Source organism: Sander vitreus, chromosome 3, assembly GCF_031162955.1.
Source record: "Sander vitreus isolate 19-12246 chromosome 3, sanVit1, whole genome shotgun sequence".
Classification (NCBI taxonomy): Eukaryota; Metazoa; Chordata; class Actinopteri; order Perciformes; family Percidae; genus Sander; species Sander vitreus.
Window position 1 is genome coordinate 16,232,718 of NC_135857.1, and position 18,563 is coordinate 16,251,280.

General features: G+C 39.5%; 1 protein-coding gene across 1 annotated transcript in view; it reads left to right on the top strand.

The window, feature by feature from the left end:
- elna (elastin a) overlaps window positions 1-18,563 on the top strand; it is a 55,390-nt gene that overhangs the window by 20,307 nt on the left and 16,520 nt on the right. Inside the window, exons 6-31 of the mRNA XM_078246246.1 lie at window positions 4,010-4,075; window positions 4,810-4,872; window positions 6,308-6,337; window positions 7,419-7,460; window positions 7,869-7,943; window positions 8,728-8,775; window positions 8,959-9,021; window positions 9,663-9,695; window positions 9,812-9,886; window positions 10,269-10,310; window positions 10,405-10,461; window positions 10,550-10,600; window positions 10,723-10,812; window positions 11,083-11,133; window positions 11,255-11,344; window positions 11,625-11,729; window positions 11,831-11,866; window positions 12,046-12,180; window positions 12,731-12,784; window positions 12,917-12,952; window positions 13,126-13,296; window positions 16,993-17,115; window positions 17,236-17,322; window positions 17,437-17,469; window positions 17,769-17,849; window positions 17,970-18,008. Coding sequence (XP_078102372.1) covers window positions 4,010-4,075; window positions 4,810-4,872; window positions 6,308-6,337; window positions 7,419-7,460; window positions 7,869-7,943; window positions 8,728-8,775; window positions 8,959-9,021; window positions 9,663-9,695; window positions 9,812-9,886; window positions 10,269-10,310; window positions 10,405-10,461; window positions 10,550-10,600; window positions 10,723-10,812; window positions 11,083-11,133; window positions 11,255-11,344; window positions 11,625-11,729; window positions 11,831-11,866; window positions 12,046-12,180; window positions 12,731-12,784; window positions 12,917-12,952; window positions 13,126-13,296; window positions 16,993-17,115; window positions 17,236-17,322; window positions 17,437-17,469; window positions 17,769-17,849; window positions 17,970-18,008 — 1,776 coding nt within the window. The remainder of the gene's footprint in view (window positions 1-4,009; window positions 4,076-4,809; window positions 4,873-6,307; window positions 6,338-7,418; window positions 7,461-7,868; window positions 7,944-8,727; window positions 8,776-8,958; window positions 9,022-9,662; window positions 9,696-9,811; window positions 9,887-10,268; window positions 10,311-10,404; window positions 10,462-10,549; window positions 10,601-10,722; window positions 10,813-11,082; window positions 11,134-11,254; window positions 11,345-11,624; window positions 11,730-11,830; window positions 11,867-12,045; window positions 12,181-12,730; window positions 12,785-12,916; window positions 12,953-13,125; window positions 13,297-16,992; window positions 17,116-17,235; window positions 17,323-17,436; window positions 17,470-17,768; window positions 17,850-17,969; window positions 18,009-18,563) is intronic.

Genomic DNA, 18,563 nt, shown 5'->3' on the forward strand with positions numbered 1-18,563 from the left:
ATCTTTCCCTCCTTACGTTTGGCTTCTTCTGGTTGCTGCTATTAACACCTCACATCTTGTCGGTGTAACCCCTTAGACAACTTTTTAAGAAGAAAGCGAGAGAAAAGAGAAAAGGATAGAGAAACAGGAGTAAGAGATAGATACTGAGAGCCGAAGACAATGTTTTTGATTACCTTACCTAACCCCAATGGAGCATGAGCTAGACGTTTCAGTTTTGAGATTGAAACCAGATATTTCTGTTCACACTGGCCCACATCCATCACTTGTGCTGGACCTGAGTTTGAGAACATGACTGGTGACTGAAAGAACTAGCCATGCTGTCTGGCCCATTTTATTCCAGTGTCAGGCTTCAGTTTAAATACCAATGCACATGACATGGTACAGCAGGAGGCAATAAATATGGCAGCCTGTCCCTCATCACATTTTCATTCCTCTGAAAACCAGACTCCTTCGTTGTCAGAGAAGGTCTAGACTTGCATTTACTTGTGTACCTTCACTGAGATCATTCTTAAACCAGCCGCCACAAATGAATCACCACTGTTGTGGCGATGCTCAATTATTCACTGCCACAACATCCCAGATTTCACCTCAACAAACTGCAGGTGCAGTGGTCTTTTCTGAATGGAAACTGGCTAGTAAACCATGTGTCACACTTTTTTCAGAAATCTAAATGGAGGAAACTATGATGCATTGCAGTACTGCATCAGTTAACTTCCAATTTTCTTGGCCACCAGTCCTCCCTCCTGTGTAGTATTGGGTTTCTGTCCCTTCCATCTTGTACACTGAGTATTGACCTTTTGTAGGGTTTCTTTGTCCAAGGTCCGAAGGCAGTTGGGATTTCAAGTGGTCTCTAATAAGCCACTACATTACTGAACTGAAATCCTTCAGCTTGTCAGCAATCAACTAAATACTGGGAGCAGCACCAAAAAAAGCAGTGATTTGATATCAGGGTCATGGTGCAGACTTTCCATGTGTGTGGTTCATGACAACAAACAACATTGGTGTAGACTTCCAATAATGTGTGAGCTAAGACAGGTCTATTTTTGTGAGCTGACATGCTGTAACAATAGTAGTCCAACAAAAGCATGCTTGTTTGAGCTGACAGGATGGCGTAAATATGGCTAAACTAAGAACTTTTGTACAAAAACCCTACCCTCCCAAATATACAATAAGTGGATGGATGCCAAACAGACAATGGTCCAGATTTTGTTATTGTGTCCTTTCACTTTGACCCTGAAAATACAAAACCTCCAGGGTAGTATTTTTTACTTGAGAATGTTTTATTTTCCCAGTGTCTAGTCATGTCAGAACTACATACCATAACGTTTCTTTCCTTTCCTTCATGTCTAAACCTTGTGTCTGCCCAAGGCCTGCACTCATGGTCACACACACAAACCCACACCCTATCAGGCTAGACTTCTGCATGTCTGTGTCTTGTCTTGTCTTGATCTCAATTCAAAGAGTTGAGCTCAACGTGGCAGGTGCTGGTCGACCCTGAGCACAACTGCCAAAGCCAGGTTGGGTGAGCACAAGTGGGCCAGATGATGGATGAATAAGATAAAAAAGTCTTTACAGTCCTGCCTGTCTTCACTCTCTCTTCATGTTTCTCCTTCATTGGCACGCATAATCTCTGTTGCGCAGACTGCGCCAGGGTTTCCCTCAGTGTATTGCAAGCCTGGTGGCCCACCGGGCCTAAGTCTATGGGAATTATTTTTTATGTATTTTGAATATGTTTTCGGCTCGGTTGGAAACTTAGACGTGGTTATATTTTCAAATCTCCAGCTAGCTTTTAGCACTGACTTAATGTAGGGCCCTATACAATCTGTGTTAAGCTTTTTTAAATTTTCAATTTCGTGATTCTTTCCATGATTCTGTTATCACAAAAACTATGAGACCCTACCTTAATGCTGCCATCAGTCTGTGACTGGCCTAAGCTGGGCCTTCGTATAAAAAACAAACACTTGCACTTAGCAACTTTTCTGGGGGAAACCCTGCTTTCCAACACTCACAGTGACAAACATACCTCAGACTGGCCAATGAGACATTCTGTAATCTGGAGGCTAGACCAGACAGTACAGTTTAAAAAAAACAAAACATTTCAAGCCAGACAGTTATTTTAAGGGTTTTATGTATCAGCAGTGTTTGATATATCTTTTAACAATCTTGTTTTTTGTTCGTTTCCTGTCAATTCCTTTAACATTCTTATGGTATGTGGAGCTCACTGATAAAAATGAGACAAATGAGACAGATTCCTTGTGTCAACACAAGAGACACTGGAAAACGGAAAGCCCTAGATCAGTCTTGATTTATATAAGAAATGATTACTGTTGTTATTACTTCGAGGTGTGTCTGGGGATGGTTGAGCAATCGAAGATAATCAAGCTGAAAGCTTTGAAGGAGATGGATTATTGCAAAGACACTTAGCTTAGCGTCTGGGCTTGCATTGCATGCTCAGTCTGCTTGTCAAGCCCTTGGCAAAGCCAGTGCCCACATTTATATTGACTAGGTCATGAAACTCCACACTTCCAACTTTCTCTCTGTCTCTTCCAGCACATTCCTCCTCCTCTCCATCAATATCATTACCTGCACCCAGCAGATTTCTAGACTCTCTCACCTTCCAGTCGGATCTGTTCACTCCCACCCTCTTGTTCAGCTTGTTTCCCATGCTTAGTTGCTCTCACCCCAGATTTTTGGCTTATTAAGTATTGATGAAAACAAGTTCCTTGGTGGACTAGCTTGCTGGCAGCATTTATATTTCTTCTTGTTTCAAAAACAGTCATTACCCCAACATGTTTATCTCTGATTGGGGAATCATGTGCTGCTGTTCTAAAAACATGGAGTAGCCTACCATATGTTAGACCTAGAAAATAGGAATATATCACTTTGACAGTTATCTGGAGAAGTTCAGTTCAACTTAATGAATATAGATTTAAATAATATTCAGCCTTCACCCACTCACTTTTCCATATATACATTGGAAAATATTACACATGATTTTTAGTATTCTTTATGTTTTGGGGATGTCTGACATATCATAACAATGTTGGCAGAGTTTTCCTGATGTATGTCTTTTGTCTTTTTTAATTTGAATTTGAAAAAAATGTTTTACATGTCAGTCCTACAGTACAGGAAGGTTTGTTTTCACTTCTTATTTGCTTTTCTAGCTCATACCAACCACTAGACCCAAACAGTGCAAGCCTTGAATTAAAAGTATTTTCCTATTTGAAGTCTTCTAATTATACTTGTAAATATGCATGTTTTAAAATGTATGGCTGAGATAAAACACAATTTAGTTTAATATTCTATACGCATAATGTTATTGGCTGTACAGTAGGTTCCACTTTCCCATTTGGGCTCCCACTTTTAAGGTTCTTTCAATCTCTTTCAATCCATGAGCAGGTGATGAGCATTTTATTTTATGTCCTTTTCCTTTTTCCACACTTTTTCCATGTCTTCTTTTCCGATTTTTTGTTCCTGTCTGCAAGCAGAACCCCAAGCTGGAATTCAAGTCAGGCCAAAATCTTTAGCGGCCCATAGATTAGTTTGGGGCTTTTGGTCTCGGAAAGAACATACTGCTCCCTCCAGTGTTTAGAATACAGCATAACCAGATGGTCAACCATTTTTTATGTTTTGTCTATCATGTTTCTTAGTCATTGGGGTTCAACTCTTTCCACAGTGCCCAATGTGTCTAACATAAATGTCCAATCAAACTTAATTAAGCACACATGATATTGTGTCATATTTCATGTGCTTTGTTTTTTTTATTTAATGTACAGTATGTATTACTTGAAGGTCCTGGAAAATGTTTTGCTGAAAGATTGAGTAGTGAGTTTTTTTTACTGAAAGTTTATTACTGCTGAATAAATCAATAGTAACTCATTATAACCATAGTGAAGAAAACTGTGCTTATTTTCTTTGACTCCCATTGCCCTCATCTACAGTTTGTAGTACAGTCATTCTCACTCTACTTTCTCTCTACTGCCTGTCTATCATTTTCTTTCCCATCCAGGTTATGGCAATCTAGGAGTCAGTGGTCTTGGAGGTGGTGGCCTAGGAGCTGGAGGCTATGGAGGAGGTGAGTACCTGTAGTCGGAAATTAAAACTGGAATTGGCGGTGTATGTTTGAGCATAAGTGTAACATTAATGCTGCATTTCCACTGCATGGTTTGGCACTGCAATACTCGCTCTTTTTTGGTTTGCCATTAGCAAAAGTTGTGGATAGTACCTGGTACTTTTTTTGGTACCACTTCGGTCGTGGATCCAAGTAAGCTGAGCCGATACTAAAAGATGGAGTTAAAACACTGCAGACCACTGATTGGTCAGAGAGGATTGATGTAAAAATTAAAACTAAATCAGTAAATGCACAGGCAATTAAGTGATATTGCACAGTTGTGTTGAAATAAAAATCCCGTACTTTTTGTCTGAGACCGAGATAAAATTGAGTAAAAATGCGGTCAATTTTGTGATGAGACCGACCGGAAGGGCTCGCAAGAGGGTTTGAGACACCGTAAACAAAGTGATGGGAAGAGAGGAGGGCTAACGTTAGGGGTAAGGCTAACTCCTTATCGGCTTTTACTACGCAGCATTTTCCTCGTCAATGTACAGTCTTTAGCAAAAGAAATGGTGGTCGCAGTCTGGAGCCCTGTCTGCAGTGGAAAACAAAATAGAGAAAAGGACCTGGTACCAAATGCGAGTAGAGCCGAACCATGTAGTGGAAATAAGGAATTAGTTGACAGTAGGTTAGAACATTCTCTCTATAACTAAATACATTTTAAACCTTACTCACCGTTGCACCTTTGTTTCATTTAGGTGGTTATGGTGGAGGCACTGGGGGCTTTTTCCCAGGAGCTGGACAGAAGGCTGCTAAAAGAGGTACAGCAGATGTAAGAAATGGATGGATAGAAATGTAACATTAGTTTTCTGCAAAGGGAGTGATGGCCCCAGTTAAATGGTGCCATGAATTGAATCAGTGGTTTATATTGATTGGTTGATATCCTATACTTAAATCCATAATGACATCCTTTTCCTCCCAAAGATATGTCAGTCAGACGGGCAAACTTTAGGGGCCTCATGAGCTCCAATTTGAGTCCCAGGGTGACATTTATAATGAAGAACTACATTTAGCATCTCCTACTCTATGGTCCCGATCAGACAGAGTGCTTTTTAGCAGCCTGGGGCGGCTATTTGTAATTTTTTTCAATGAGAGTGCAGACTCTCAGGGCGTCGTTAAGTTGTGGTGTGCAATGCGGTGCGCCTCGTGTTTGCAACCTCCAAAACAAGCTCTGTCTGACAGGGGCCTATGGCAGTCACCTGGTGTACTCATCTACTTCTGGTGAAATGGACTTTTTTTAAGTTCTTTGCAGCTCTGAGTGTTTACACTTTGTCAAATGGAAAGATGTTGCTTTAGCTGATCATATCATTTGTAATATTTCAAAATCTATGATTTTGAAGATATTAATTAGTTTAGAACATAGCAGCAATCAGACAGGTTGGTGTATTTCTTATTATTTTTGCGTCTTGTGTATTTAGTTTATTGATGCTTCCATTGAACACAACAATAAGTAAAGTAAATAAATCACTTTTTCCTTGACTTTTAAACAAGCATTTCTTCAAAAACTGTTGTCAGTGCATGAGGCTAACTGACTCTGATGGAAACTGTGGGTCATCAAATATGATGATGTAATTGGTTGGTTGTTAGAACAACATACTGATCCTGTTCCTTTTGCTTGTTTGTTGTTGTTTGTTTTGAATGACTGCAGTCAGTGATATAATGTGGCTTTCCACTCTGTTTCAACCTTTCAGTAAAAATGCCTCAAATTCTAGGTACCCAAGTTTGGTTCTCATATTCCCTTTTCCATGTTTTGACTTGTGGTGAAAGATCCCTGTCAAGCTGGAATGGAAATGGTGTGCTATTTTTTAGAACCAGAAAGATTATCTCTTCTTAATGTTAAAAATCCTTTTGTGTGGTTTATTGCAAACTCCGGCACATGAAGGTTCAAATTGAGGCATGAGTTATCAGTAAAGGTATTATCAATATTAACTGTAATACTACTACTTTCACTATTGTTTCACTCAGGTTATGTTGGTCATCTGCCCTCCTGCCTGTTTTAGGAGGTTATCAACTGGACAAATATTCAACTTGGTTAATGCTTGGTTTGAGCCACACTGTTCCACATTAAAATACATTGATGTTGCTGAGACAACAACATAAACAACCACAATTGTTCTGATCAGGTTCCTTGAGGGTTATTTCCTAAGTCTCTTATATTGATAAATACAGCTGGAATTCTGGTTGTCCTAATCACAGGTGCAGGAGGCCATCTGCTACCACATGGAGGTAAGCTAATTATTGGCCTGATGACAGACTACTGTACAAACTTGAACTGTGCTGTATGAACTTTGATAGATCTGCATGCTTGCATGTTATGAGAAAGCCAAAATGAATGTTTCGCATTAATTGTACCTAAGCATGAAAAACACTGTTTGGCAAACATGTACATTTTATTGGTGTACCTGCAAACCATGGACTGTTTGAACTACAGCAGAGCACAGCACGACCTTAAAGTCTGTGCCATGTATATGCACATAATTTGCTAGAAATTAGGCAGGCTGATTAAGCATGGACTCTGGAGGGCCTAATCATGGCCAGGACTGTACTATGGCAAACAGCCTACTCTTAAGTATTGGTTGGCAGGGACAAAACTGCAGTCCCGAGAATCAGTTTGTGCTCTTTTCATGAGACTCAAAATAACAATTAATTCCCCAGAAAGAGCACAGATAAAACAAGCATTCCCTTGCCAAACTTTTTATTCACCAAATCTCCCAGGCCACATACTTACAGGCAGTGCGCAATGTCTGTCCGACAAAGTATGGGGAATTTAAGATTAAAAAATGTAAAAAAAAAAGTTTCAACAAACAAAGCAATGTGTTTTATTCTGCTGCCAAGCTCCCTTGCAAGTAAACCTGACGGCTCATTTCCTGCACGAGGGGATAGCCAAAGAAATGAGGCATTTCATGAGGCAAGGCAAATGCCATGCATGCTGGCTGCCTCTCCTGATTAGATTAAAACTCAGCCATGCTGCTTTTGATCATGAGGTGATGACAGACTTGTAGAGCCAGATTAGCTGCTCTCAATACCAATTGTCAGTCTATGGGTCTGGCTCCCTGTTGAAGAGGTCAATTCTAGCACAAGCCACACACCTGCTCATTACTCCTTTTCAGTATCACAGGGCCCTCTAGCGGTACAACAAAATACTTGTGTTGGAAGGTTTGCATTACTCTGATGTTCACAAATGTGTTAATGACTATAACCTAAAACCTGAAATTATATATATATATATATATATATATATATATATATATATATATATATATATATATATTTAGTATTTATGTCTGTGCACTTTGTACTTAAATAGGGACTGGAGGAACAGGAACTGGAGCTGCAGTGCCTGCTGGAGGCAAGACGCACACAACAGATCATTCTCCCCATTTTCTTTTTTATTTCATTTTGCGCTATTTATGTTTATGTTTCTCATACTGTGATTTCTGCCTCCCAAGGACTCACAACACTGTTCCCATTCTCTTTAACATTTTTACTTTAATGCTTTAGGAATAGTACAACATTTCATAAATTGCAAATTGGCTCCTCGTCAGGTACAGTGGAATTGATTTATTTGGTGAAGAGCCACTTTGGGTTCCAAACATAGTCCTTTTCCTAATGTTATAAAGTAAAGATTTTAAAGAGACCGGTTAACAGTGTTGAGAGTCCTTGGGAGACGAGACGACGAGACAAAAAAGATGTGTGAATGTTTTTCACACTGTATATCTGTTTAATATGCCAAGTAACAATCACTCTCTCTTTTTAGTACCTGTTATTCCTCAGACTGGCCTTCCAGGAGGAGGTGGTGCTGGTGCTGGAAAGAAAGCTGCCAAAGTGCCAGGTTTTGTAGACTCAACAATAAACTCCAAAGGCTGAAGACAGATGAAGGATGCAGCTTACTAGGCAGCAGAGCCACATCAAATTAATTTTTTCATGGCAGACGTTTGGTGTGCTTGGAATTCTTTCTTTTAATTATGCAAGTTATTTGCAAAATAATTATGTTTATTGTACTTTAAATACAGTGGAGTTGATCCAATATGCTTTACAGAGCAAGGAAAAATAGAACAAAAGCAACATACATACATAAAGGTGTACATACAATTACTAGCCTGTGAAATGCAATGACTATATTCTTGTTATACATTTTCCTTAAATGTTCTTAAAGTATCAGAACACTATCTCTCTAGGCTAGCAGGAGGCTGTGGAAACATTTGGCTAGTTTTAAAAATCCAACATCCAATATTACGATCGTTAAATATAAATACATGTATGAAATAAACAGCTTCATAAATATGAGCCCATGAAACCAAACCCCGCAGCACCTCTGTAGATACAGTAAGTAGTTTTATCAGCCACAGAAAGATTACATGCAATAAATTAAGCAAGTAGCCTATTTTGTAAGATACCAGCAGCACCTGCCTGGCTTTGCTGCATCCTGTCTGGCTCTTTTTGTGGTAGTGTTGTGTTATAAAGATTGAAATATATATTGACATATAATTTTCCTGTTCGTTGTTATGAATGCCTGAAAAAAAGCTGATTATTGCTGCTAATGCATGCCAGATCCCTCTCAGATTTTTGAATGTGTATGCAGAAGTGCAGTACTATGCTCTCTTTGGCTGTGGCAGGTGTGGGTGTGCCTGGACTTTACCAAGGTGGACTGGTGCCAGGACAAGGTTTGTCTCTTTCATAGATTAATCTTAGCAACAATACAGTATATATATATATATATATATATGTGTGTGTGTGTGTGTGTGTGTGTGTGTGTGTGTGTGTGTGTGTGTGTGTAGTTACCATACGAACGCTCAATGCTTTTGCAAACAAGTACTGTTTTTTGTTGTTGCTTATGGCTCCTTCAGGGTTTGGTGGACGTGGCGTTCTGCCTGGGGTGGCCACAGGCACCGACCTTAATCCCAAATCAAGTAAGGTTTAGTTTTTTACTCATGAGTGTTGACTGATTTGGAATTTCTTTCATTGTCATTGAATGTCGGTTGTATTTTTATTTTTGATCACTCTTTTTACTGTCTTTTTTAAACAAAATAAAAACATGGCAAAGGCAGCAGTACACAATATATGCAATACTTCAATAGACAATACAAATAGATGTTCAATTTGCAAAAACACATGCAAAAAACTAAATAAATTAATAAATTGGAAACATGGAAAATCATAATGATAGAAATAATGAATTGAGTTAAAATAACCATAGTTGTCAAAGAACATTATATATCCAAAAATGTTATTAGTCTATATGCAGTTTTTCCAAAGAGTAATGCTGCCAGACCACAATTGTACAGTGTTTATTTAGTTTCAAGGCCAGTGTTCAGTTTACTGTGTTTGTTTCATTCCTGAAACTCTGTCTATTATTTCTAGTATATTTCTTGTATTTTTGGTTTGTGTGTGAGTGAGTATGTGTGTATGTCCTTAGTAACTTGTTGCTTGTAACAGAGTAATTTCTCAATTTGGGATTAATAAAGTCCATCTATCTATCTACATGTAAACAATAATCTTCATCAATCATTATCTAAGTGACTAACTGGATAATGCAATTTTTCTATTGCAGTTGGAGGGGGGGGGCAAGGAGGTCAAGGACCAGGTAACTTTATTTATGATTATTGCTGTATTGTCTTATTACAAACAAATGCATTTGTGTTTTAGTCAGTATCATTGGTATTAGCTGATCAGGATTTAAATGTATTTCTTCGTTGCCAGGAGGCCGTGGGTATGGTGGGCCAATGCAGCCAGGAGTGTTCCACGGATACCCCCTCAAATCACCCAAAGTGCAAGGTGTGATCACAAACTATAAAGTAACTGTGTTATTCAGAAGTTGCATTCTTCTGTTCATATAATGTGATATGTTCACTGCGACTATTTGAACTTTGTCAATGTTACCGTTGTCTTACTTATGGCCTGATAACCGTCACTTCTACCGCCCTAAGGTTTTCTATGGTGGGTTTGTAACTGGTTGTAATTTAAAGGAATATGGACTCTCTTTAAGTAATCTAGTCAATTTGTTGCATTTAAAGGGACTACACTGCATTTAAAAGAATGAGCAATGTCGCAAATTAATTATTTTAGATATGTTATTTAAGTACTTTGTTGCATATGATCATGTATGTGCAGAATCATTCTGGCTCCTTATTCTCTCAAATATTTTTGTTCTCTTTAGGTGGCTATGGAGCAAAACCTGGAGGTGGCAAACTACCTTTTGGTAAAAAATACTTTTTTGAACAGTTTTGCAAATGTTTGGTATAACTGTGGCATCAGTTCAATGAATAATGATGTGTCACATTAAAATGTTTCAGGTTACGGCTTTGGTAATGGTGACGCTGGGTCAAGGCCTGGATATCCTGTAGGAACTGGTGTGTGTTTTTATTTGCTGTTAATTGATATGGAGTAGCAAGGTAAAAAAGACCAAAGAATGCCTAATGTATTAATTTCTTACTGCAGGAGTTGGGCCCGGGGGCATCTCACCTGCTCAGGCTAAAGCTGCCAAATATGGTAGCCCTACCACATTCATTACCTGGACAATGCATTTCTATCAGGAAAAACATGACAAGTTGTGTAACATCAGTACAGAACATCTTTGTATTTTACTAAAGTCTGTGATCTCTTTGCTCTAGGATTGGGTGGTGCTGGCGGTATTGGTGGTGTTGCTGGAGTTGCTGGTGTTGCTGGCACTGGTGGACTGTATCCAGGGCAGGTGCCAGGAGGTATGTTATGTTAGCAAAACTAAAAGTCTATAGCAATGTTAGCAGTCTCATGACTGAAAAGTTAATTCCACACCAGAAACAATGAACGAATTAATGAATAACACAATGAATATGTGAGAGACTTTCTGTATCCACCAGAAATACAAAAAATCCAGAAATTTTAGCTGAAAGCATAATTCTGCTGTAGCAATGCATTCCTTGGCTTAAATCTGAACTTTTATTGGACTCACTATCATCTTAAATAGTTAAATGTATTTTTTATTTCTGCAGGAGTGGGGCCCAGCGGCATCTCACCTGCTCAGGCAAAAGCTGCTAAATATGGTAGCCTACCACATTCATGACCTGGACAATGTTTTTCTATCAGGAAAAACATGATACAAGTTGTGTAACATCAGAACAGAACATATTTGTATCTTACTAAAGTCTGTGCTCTCTGCTCTAGGATTGGGTGGTGTTGGAGGTGTTGGAGGTGTTGGAGGTGTTGGCGGTGTTGCTGGTACTGGTGGACTGTATCCAGGGCAGGTGCCTGGAGGTATGTTACCTACCAAAACCTAAAGTCTATAGCCATGTTAACGCCCTTATGACTGAAAACTTAATTCCACCCCAGAAACAGAACTGTTGGATGGTGAAAAATCTTTGCCTATGGTTTAGAGGAGATAATGATGGTCAAAAAGGAACGAGAGAGTGGCCACACATTTTACCATAGTCTTCAGCCATACTCACACCAGAGGTTTCTACATGTGATATGCTTTAGATGGCTTATATTATTTTTAAATTTAGATATCTGAAGAATTTGGGTATGCTGTACACAGGTGTTGGTGGGTATGGCGTTGCTGGTGCTGGTGGTGTTGGTGGCTATGGAGGTGTTGATGGTGTTGGTGGCACTGGTGGACTGTATCCAGGGCTGGTGCCAGGAGGTATACTATCTAGCAAAAAAATTGTATATACGTATAACGTATATATTTTTGTTTTTGTAAAAATGTTATTATATGCTTCTCTATCTTTTAATATTTTACAGCGGGATATGGAGCTGGGTCCAAGGCTGCTAAATATGGTTAGACCCTTATTCTTTTTTGTATGATGGAAGGATATTTAAAATCATATTGTCACACATATTTTTTCATTATCTATTCACTCATCCTATAGTAGCTGAGTAGCTGAAAAGCATATATCCTGAGTACTTAATATTACCTTAAGTTTAGTAAGAACCTCTTCATTTATATTGACTTGGAGGGGTACCAGGAGGGGTACCAGGAGGAGTACCAGGGGGTGTACCAGGAGGAGTACCAGGAGGAGTACCAGGAGGGGTTCCAGGAGGTGCACCAGTGGTTGGTGGATATTCACCAGCAGCCAAAGCAGCTAAATATGGTATGGTGTATAAATGGCTTCATGATATGCACTTTTTTAGACTTAACATTATGTTGTGCTATGACCTCTAACATTTTTACTTATGTCTTCCCAAGTATAACATACTTATTCTATGTAGAGTAAGTATTAGCTATAATTGTGTTTTGTCTTGCCCCCGTTTGGCCATGTGCAGTGAAGGACTGGGCGGTGCAGGAGGACAATTAGGGACAGGAGGATACAGAGGACTGGATGGGCACAGGATGACAATTAGGGACAGGAGGATATGGAGGACTGGGGGGCACAGGTGGAAAATTGGGGACAGGAGGACTGGTAGGAGGTGAAGAATATTCTGCTGCTGCCAAAGCTGCAAAATATGATATGGACACAGAATTGTTGCCTGTATTGATGGTTTAGAGGAGATAATGATGGTAAATATGGAAAGAGAGAGTGGCCACACATTTGACCACAGTCTTCAGCCATACTCACACCAGAGGTTTTTACATGTGATATGCTTTAGATGGCATCATTTTTATATTTAGACATCTGAAGAATTTGGGTATGCTGTACACAGGTGTTGGTGGTGTTGGTGGCACTGGTGGACTGTATCCAGGGCTGGTGACAGGAGGTATACTATCTAGCAAAACAAAAACAAAACATATGTAGCCATGTTGGCGACCTCTTAACTAAAATGTCCGTTGCATTATTTTTTGTTTTTGTAAAAATGTTATATGCTTCTCTATATTTGAATATTTTACAGCGGGATATGGAGCTGGTTCCAAGGCTGCTAAATATGGTTAGAACCTTAATGTTTTTTTATCATGGAAGCATATTTAAAATCCTATTGTCACACATATTTTTTCATTATTTATTCACTCATCCTGTAAGTAGCTGAAAAGCATATATCCTGAGTACTTAATATTACCTTAAGTTTAGTAAGAACCTCTCTTCATTTATATTGACTTGGAGGGGTACCAGGAGGAGTACCAGGGGGTGTACCAGGAGGGGTACCAGGAGGAGTACCAGGAGGGGTTCCAGGAGGAGTACCAGGAGGAGTACCAGGAGGAGTACCAGGAGGGGTTCCAGGAGGTGCACCAGTGGTTGGTGGATATTCACCAGCAGCCAAAGCCGCTAAATATGGTATGGTGTATAAATGGCATTATGATATGCACTTTTTTCACATTATGTTGTGCTATGACCTCTAAAATGTATACTTATGCCTTCCCAAGTACAACATACTTACTCTATGTAGAGTAAGTATTAGCTATAATTTTGTCTTGCCCCCGCTTGGCCATGTGCAGTAAAGGACTGGGCGGTGCAGGAGGACAATTAGGGACAGGAGGATACAGAGGACTGGGGGGGGGCACAGGAGGACAATTAGGGACAGGAGGATATGGAGGACTGGGGGGCACAGGTGGAAAATTTGGGACAGGAGGACTGGTAGGAGGTGGAGAATATTCTGCTGCTGCCAAAGATGCAAAATATGATATGGACACAGAATTGTTGCCTGTATTGATGGTTTAGAGGAGATAATGAATTGATTCAAAGCTGCTACATATAGTGTTTTGACCTCGACAACCCAACTGCATTTTATTGCAAACTTGCGACTAGTTAACTTTCTAAAGCAGGCGCAATCGCTTGTTTGATAAGAGTTGGGTTGGGACTCCAACATTGTATTCCGAATATAAAATATTTTTATAACACTTTTAAATGTGTGATTGTGTAAAGGTGTTCAGGAGATAGCAACCTTTCGTGAACTTGTAAATTTCGCCAGCCGTCTTCTCTCGTTTTCATGGAGATAGACGCTGTGTGCATGGAGGGGAGAGGCTGTGTGTGTGTGTGTGTGTGTGTGTGTGTGTGTGTGTGTGTGTGTGTGTGTGTGTGTGTGTGTGTGTGTGTGTGTAAGAGAGACGCGTGAGTGACAGAGAGACGGAGGAGAGCAGGGAAAGGAAATGCAGCTGAACGAATACGCTGCGTGTTTTAAATAGCGTTTTAAAAAAAAATAATTAATAACGTCACAATATGTGACGCCCGGTGTTGATTGTGTGGCGCACCGCCACAAATTAGTCTATGTGTGGGAAACACTGCTCTCTTGCAAAAGAGATCCTGATCTCAATGAAATTACCTGATTAATTAAAGGCTATAAACCTACTATGCATACTATGTAGATGGAGAACTTATTTCCATACAGCCAATTAAATATCTTCATTTTAAACAATTTTCATAAAACAGTAGCGTTGGCAATATTTTTGACTGCAAAAAGGATGGCAGTCTGTAACTGTGAACACGGTCAGCTTTCATGTAGTACATTACAGAATAGCTGACTTTGTGGACTCATCAAATGTTTATTTAATCCGTGCTACTTAAATGAAAACTGAATTATTTGTGATGGTGGTAATTTATTTTAACTATACAATGCACCTACTGCCTACAGTAACACAACCACACTAGGTTCTGTCTGTACTCACAAAAGCATTTTGTTCCTATTTTCTCTATATTAATTGCCAGAAAATTCATTTAAATGTACTAAATTTAACCATGCAGCTAGCTTTACATGATTTATTCACACCTGGATTCACTGGCTCTGAAATACAGTGAGCAAGTCAGAAACCATGTCGTTATTTTTTATACAGATCTCAACTTTGAAAATCACATCCCCAATATCACTAAAACAGCATTTTATCACTTAAAACATATATCAAAACTTAAAACATTAATTTCTCAAACTGACTCTGAGAAACTGGTGCATGCATTTATCTCACGCAGGTTAGACTACTGTAAGACTTTATTTGCAGTATCCAAACAATCAGTAGGACGCCTTCAACTTATTCAAAATGCAGCAGCCAGAGTCCTTACATGTATCCTACACATAAATTTGAACACATTAGGGCTCCTGCACACTGCCTGCGTGGCGTGAGCATGTCAGTTGCGTGGCGTTTTTATTTCAGCTCATGTTAACAGGTTTGAGCTTGCACACTGCCTGCATGACACGCACATCTCAGGCACGGCTCGAGCCGCACCGAAAACACGTGCATGCTAGAAATAGGACCGACGCCTATTTTTCACGTGACACGCAAGCGTGTTGGAAGCGTTTCCAGGCAAAATAGAATTCGAAAAGATGTTTATATGTCATTTTGACACAAATACATTTATAAATGACATGTTGATGTTTGAAAGTCTCTAGGTGTTGACATAAATGCAGATATAAATGTAATTTAAAAAATAATAATAATTATCAATTTTCAAATATTGCACCTGTCAACGTCAATACTGCCGATGTTGTCTTTGCTGTAATCAAAATTCTTAAAGTGCTCATATAGGCTTTATGGCTTTTCCCCTTTCCTTTATTGTTTTATATATCTTTGTGCATGTTATAGGTTTACAAAGGGAAAAAGCCCAAAGTCCACCCCAAAGGGACTTACCATCTCCAACTGAAAACACTGTTTACAAACTGCTCCAAACAGCTCTATTGTAGTCCAGCCTTTACTTCCGTGACGAACGTGCGTCACTTTGTAACACACGTTATAATGCTCGACTAGCTGCTAGCATGGCACTCCCTCATACTCTGCTTCTGACTAGCTAGCAGTACTTACTGTGCATGTGCTACTCCCAACAAAAATGGTACAGAAGTGTGATGCCTCACTCTGTAGATAAAACAGAGAGCTCAACACACAGGGTGAAAAGAGGAGTTGCAGCAGTGTGCAGTAAAACAAATATATGGTGTTTTCTGAAAATTAAACCACATAAACCTATTCTGGTATAACCTCTAAATACAATTATGAACCTGAAAATGAGCATAATATGAGCACTTTAACATGAAGTATAATACTGCTTGAGTGCAGTAAATTTCCACAACTCTCTCCCCATCGAAATATGTGCAAACAAAAAATATTGACAAAATAAAGTTGAAGAACACGCTATTATTTAATTTTATCAATGGGAAACATACATGTGTACAGGCAAGGCTAGCAGCAGCAGCGCCGCGTCAGACACGTTTCTGGTGTGCAAAGACATAGAAAACACCACACAGCCACCACGCAACTTACATGCAACAGAACCGCCACGCTCACGCCACGCAGGCAGTGTGCAGGAGCCCTTACTCCGGTACTCAAATCACTTCATTGGCTCCCGGTACAATACAGAATCACTTTCAAAATCCTGCTAATAGTGTGCCTGGGTAGCTCACCTGGTAGAGCGTGCTTCCATATATAGAGGTTTACTCCTCGACACAGCACTTGCTGCATGTCATTTCCCCACTCTCTCCCTTTCATGTCTTCAGCTGTCCTAAAAAAAATAAAGGCCTTAAATGCCCAACAAAAAAAATATCTTTAAAATTCTGCTAATAGTCGATGAATCACTTAATGGTTTAGCTCCTCAGTAAATCTCTGACTTGCTCACTGATCACAACCCCATCAGACTTCTCAGGTCACAGGCAGAGGTCTTCTAGTTATACCCAGAATTAGATGTGTGTGTGTGTGTGTGTGTGTGTGTGTGTGTGTGTGTGTGTGTGTGTGTGTGTGTGTGTGTGTGTGTGTGTGTGTATGAATTTGTATGGTCGCAATGCTCAAACCAGGCCCCCTGGTACCAATCATTACAACTTGGATAGAGCCTGCTTGATAACGCTTTTGATGCAAAACCAGTGAAATAGAGGTAATGCTCACTTCGGCTGCAGGGGTTGTTTATAGTACAAACTGTATCAATCATAAAGTCTGCTCTTAATTCTTAATTGTTCATTGTTTTAAATACTCTGAATTGAATTGCCAGTAAACTCACTCCAATTTTCCTATATTAAACCATACCACCAGCTTTACGTGGAAATACATTTGTCTTCCACAGGAGCAGGGGGACTAGGAGCAACAGCAGGATTGGGAGGAACAGGACTGGGAGGAACAGGACTGGGAGGAACAGGAGGACTGGGAGGTGGAGGATACTCTGCTGCTGCTAAAGCTGCTAAATATGGTAACTGGAATTCAATTTCTGCAAAAGAAAATGGAAAAAGTATTGCAGACCAAAACCATTGTATTTACATAGTATTTTAAGTGAGTGTGCATGATTGCATGATTAACTTTTGCATTAAAGGTCCAGGTGGTACAGGAGTAGTTCCAAGTGGTGGTGCAGGTGAAGGAGGAGTACCTGGAAGAGTCCCATTTTTTCCAGGATATGGATGTAAGCATGCCCCCACAGACCTTTGATCTAAATGAGTAATACCAATATATTACTTTGGCAAAAGTCTAAGGATCACTTTTTAATCTACCCTCTTCTTGGTATGTTGTGTTGCAGCTTTGGCGGCTGGTGCTAAACCTCCTAAATATGGTGAGACTGTGATCTTTACCATTTGACGTAGTGTAATGATTAACATGTCATAAGGTGTGGTCTGACTTATTATTCATATGCGATGCTCATCTACTCACTGAGGTTTATGTACAACACAATATTACATAGACCCAATGTTAACAATCACACATTTTTGAAAATTGCGCCTTAAATGCATTAATGCATTTAATTTGGTTTTCTAAAATGCTAATAGCAGCTTACAAATACATTCTGTTAACTGTAATGTTTTTATTCATAACAGTTTAAGAGAGATTAGTTATTTATTCACTCCCTAACAGGAGTCCCAGGAACAGGCTTAGGAGGAGGTGGAGTTCCAGGGGGAGCAGGACAGGTACTTCCTGGTGGTGCCGGCTATGGTGGTAAGTTTGTTTCATTTAAAAATCTGTGTAGTTTTTTACAATGAAAGGGCCTTTGCTTCCTTTATGATAATTCAATATGATCTAATGAATTCTCACAAACATTATGTTGCCTCCTAACAGGTTATGGACCTGGTGCTGGAGGGAAACCCCCAAAATATGGTAAGATTTTTTTTCCTATGTAGTTAAGTAGTCATCTGAATCATCTTTATGCTTTCTGGACCTTACATCATATGTTAATGAGATTAAGATACGTATGTGGTAGATGTGGTTAATTGAAGAAAAATATAAATGTTTAGCATCACTGGTTAGAGTGCATGTGTTAATATAGTCATTTGGGTGTTTCAGTTGGACAAGGGCCTAGTGCAGGATTTGGTCTGGGATTGGTACAGGAGTACCTGCTGTAGTACTGGGAATAGGAGAAAACCGCAGAAGAAATAAGCATAAAATTATATAAATACTACACATTGTGAATTTCTTAAGTACAATGATCCCCTTACCCCCACCAATACATTTCTGGAAGAAACTTAATACCTTAATCTGGCAGTATATTTGGAATAATAAACAACCTAGGCTAAAATACTCTACCCTGCAACATACCACAAACATGGGAGGCCTGGCCCTCCCCAACTTAAATATAGTCTCCTGCAAGACCTTGCCTTTGCAGGTGTGTGTCCAAAAAAGCGTATGCTAGCCTATGGCCCTATTATCGCCAAC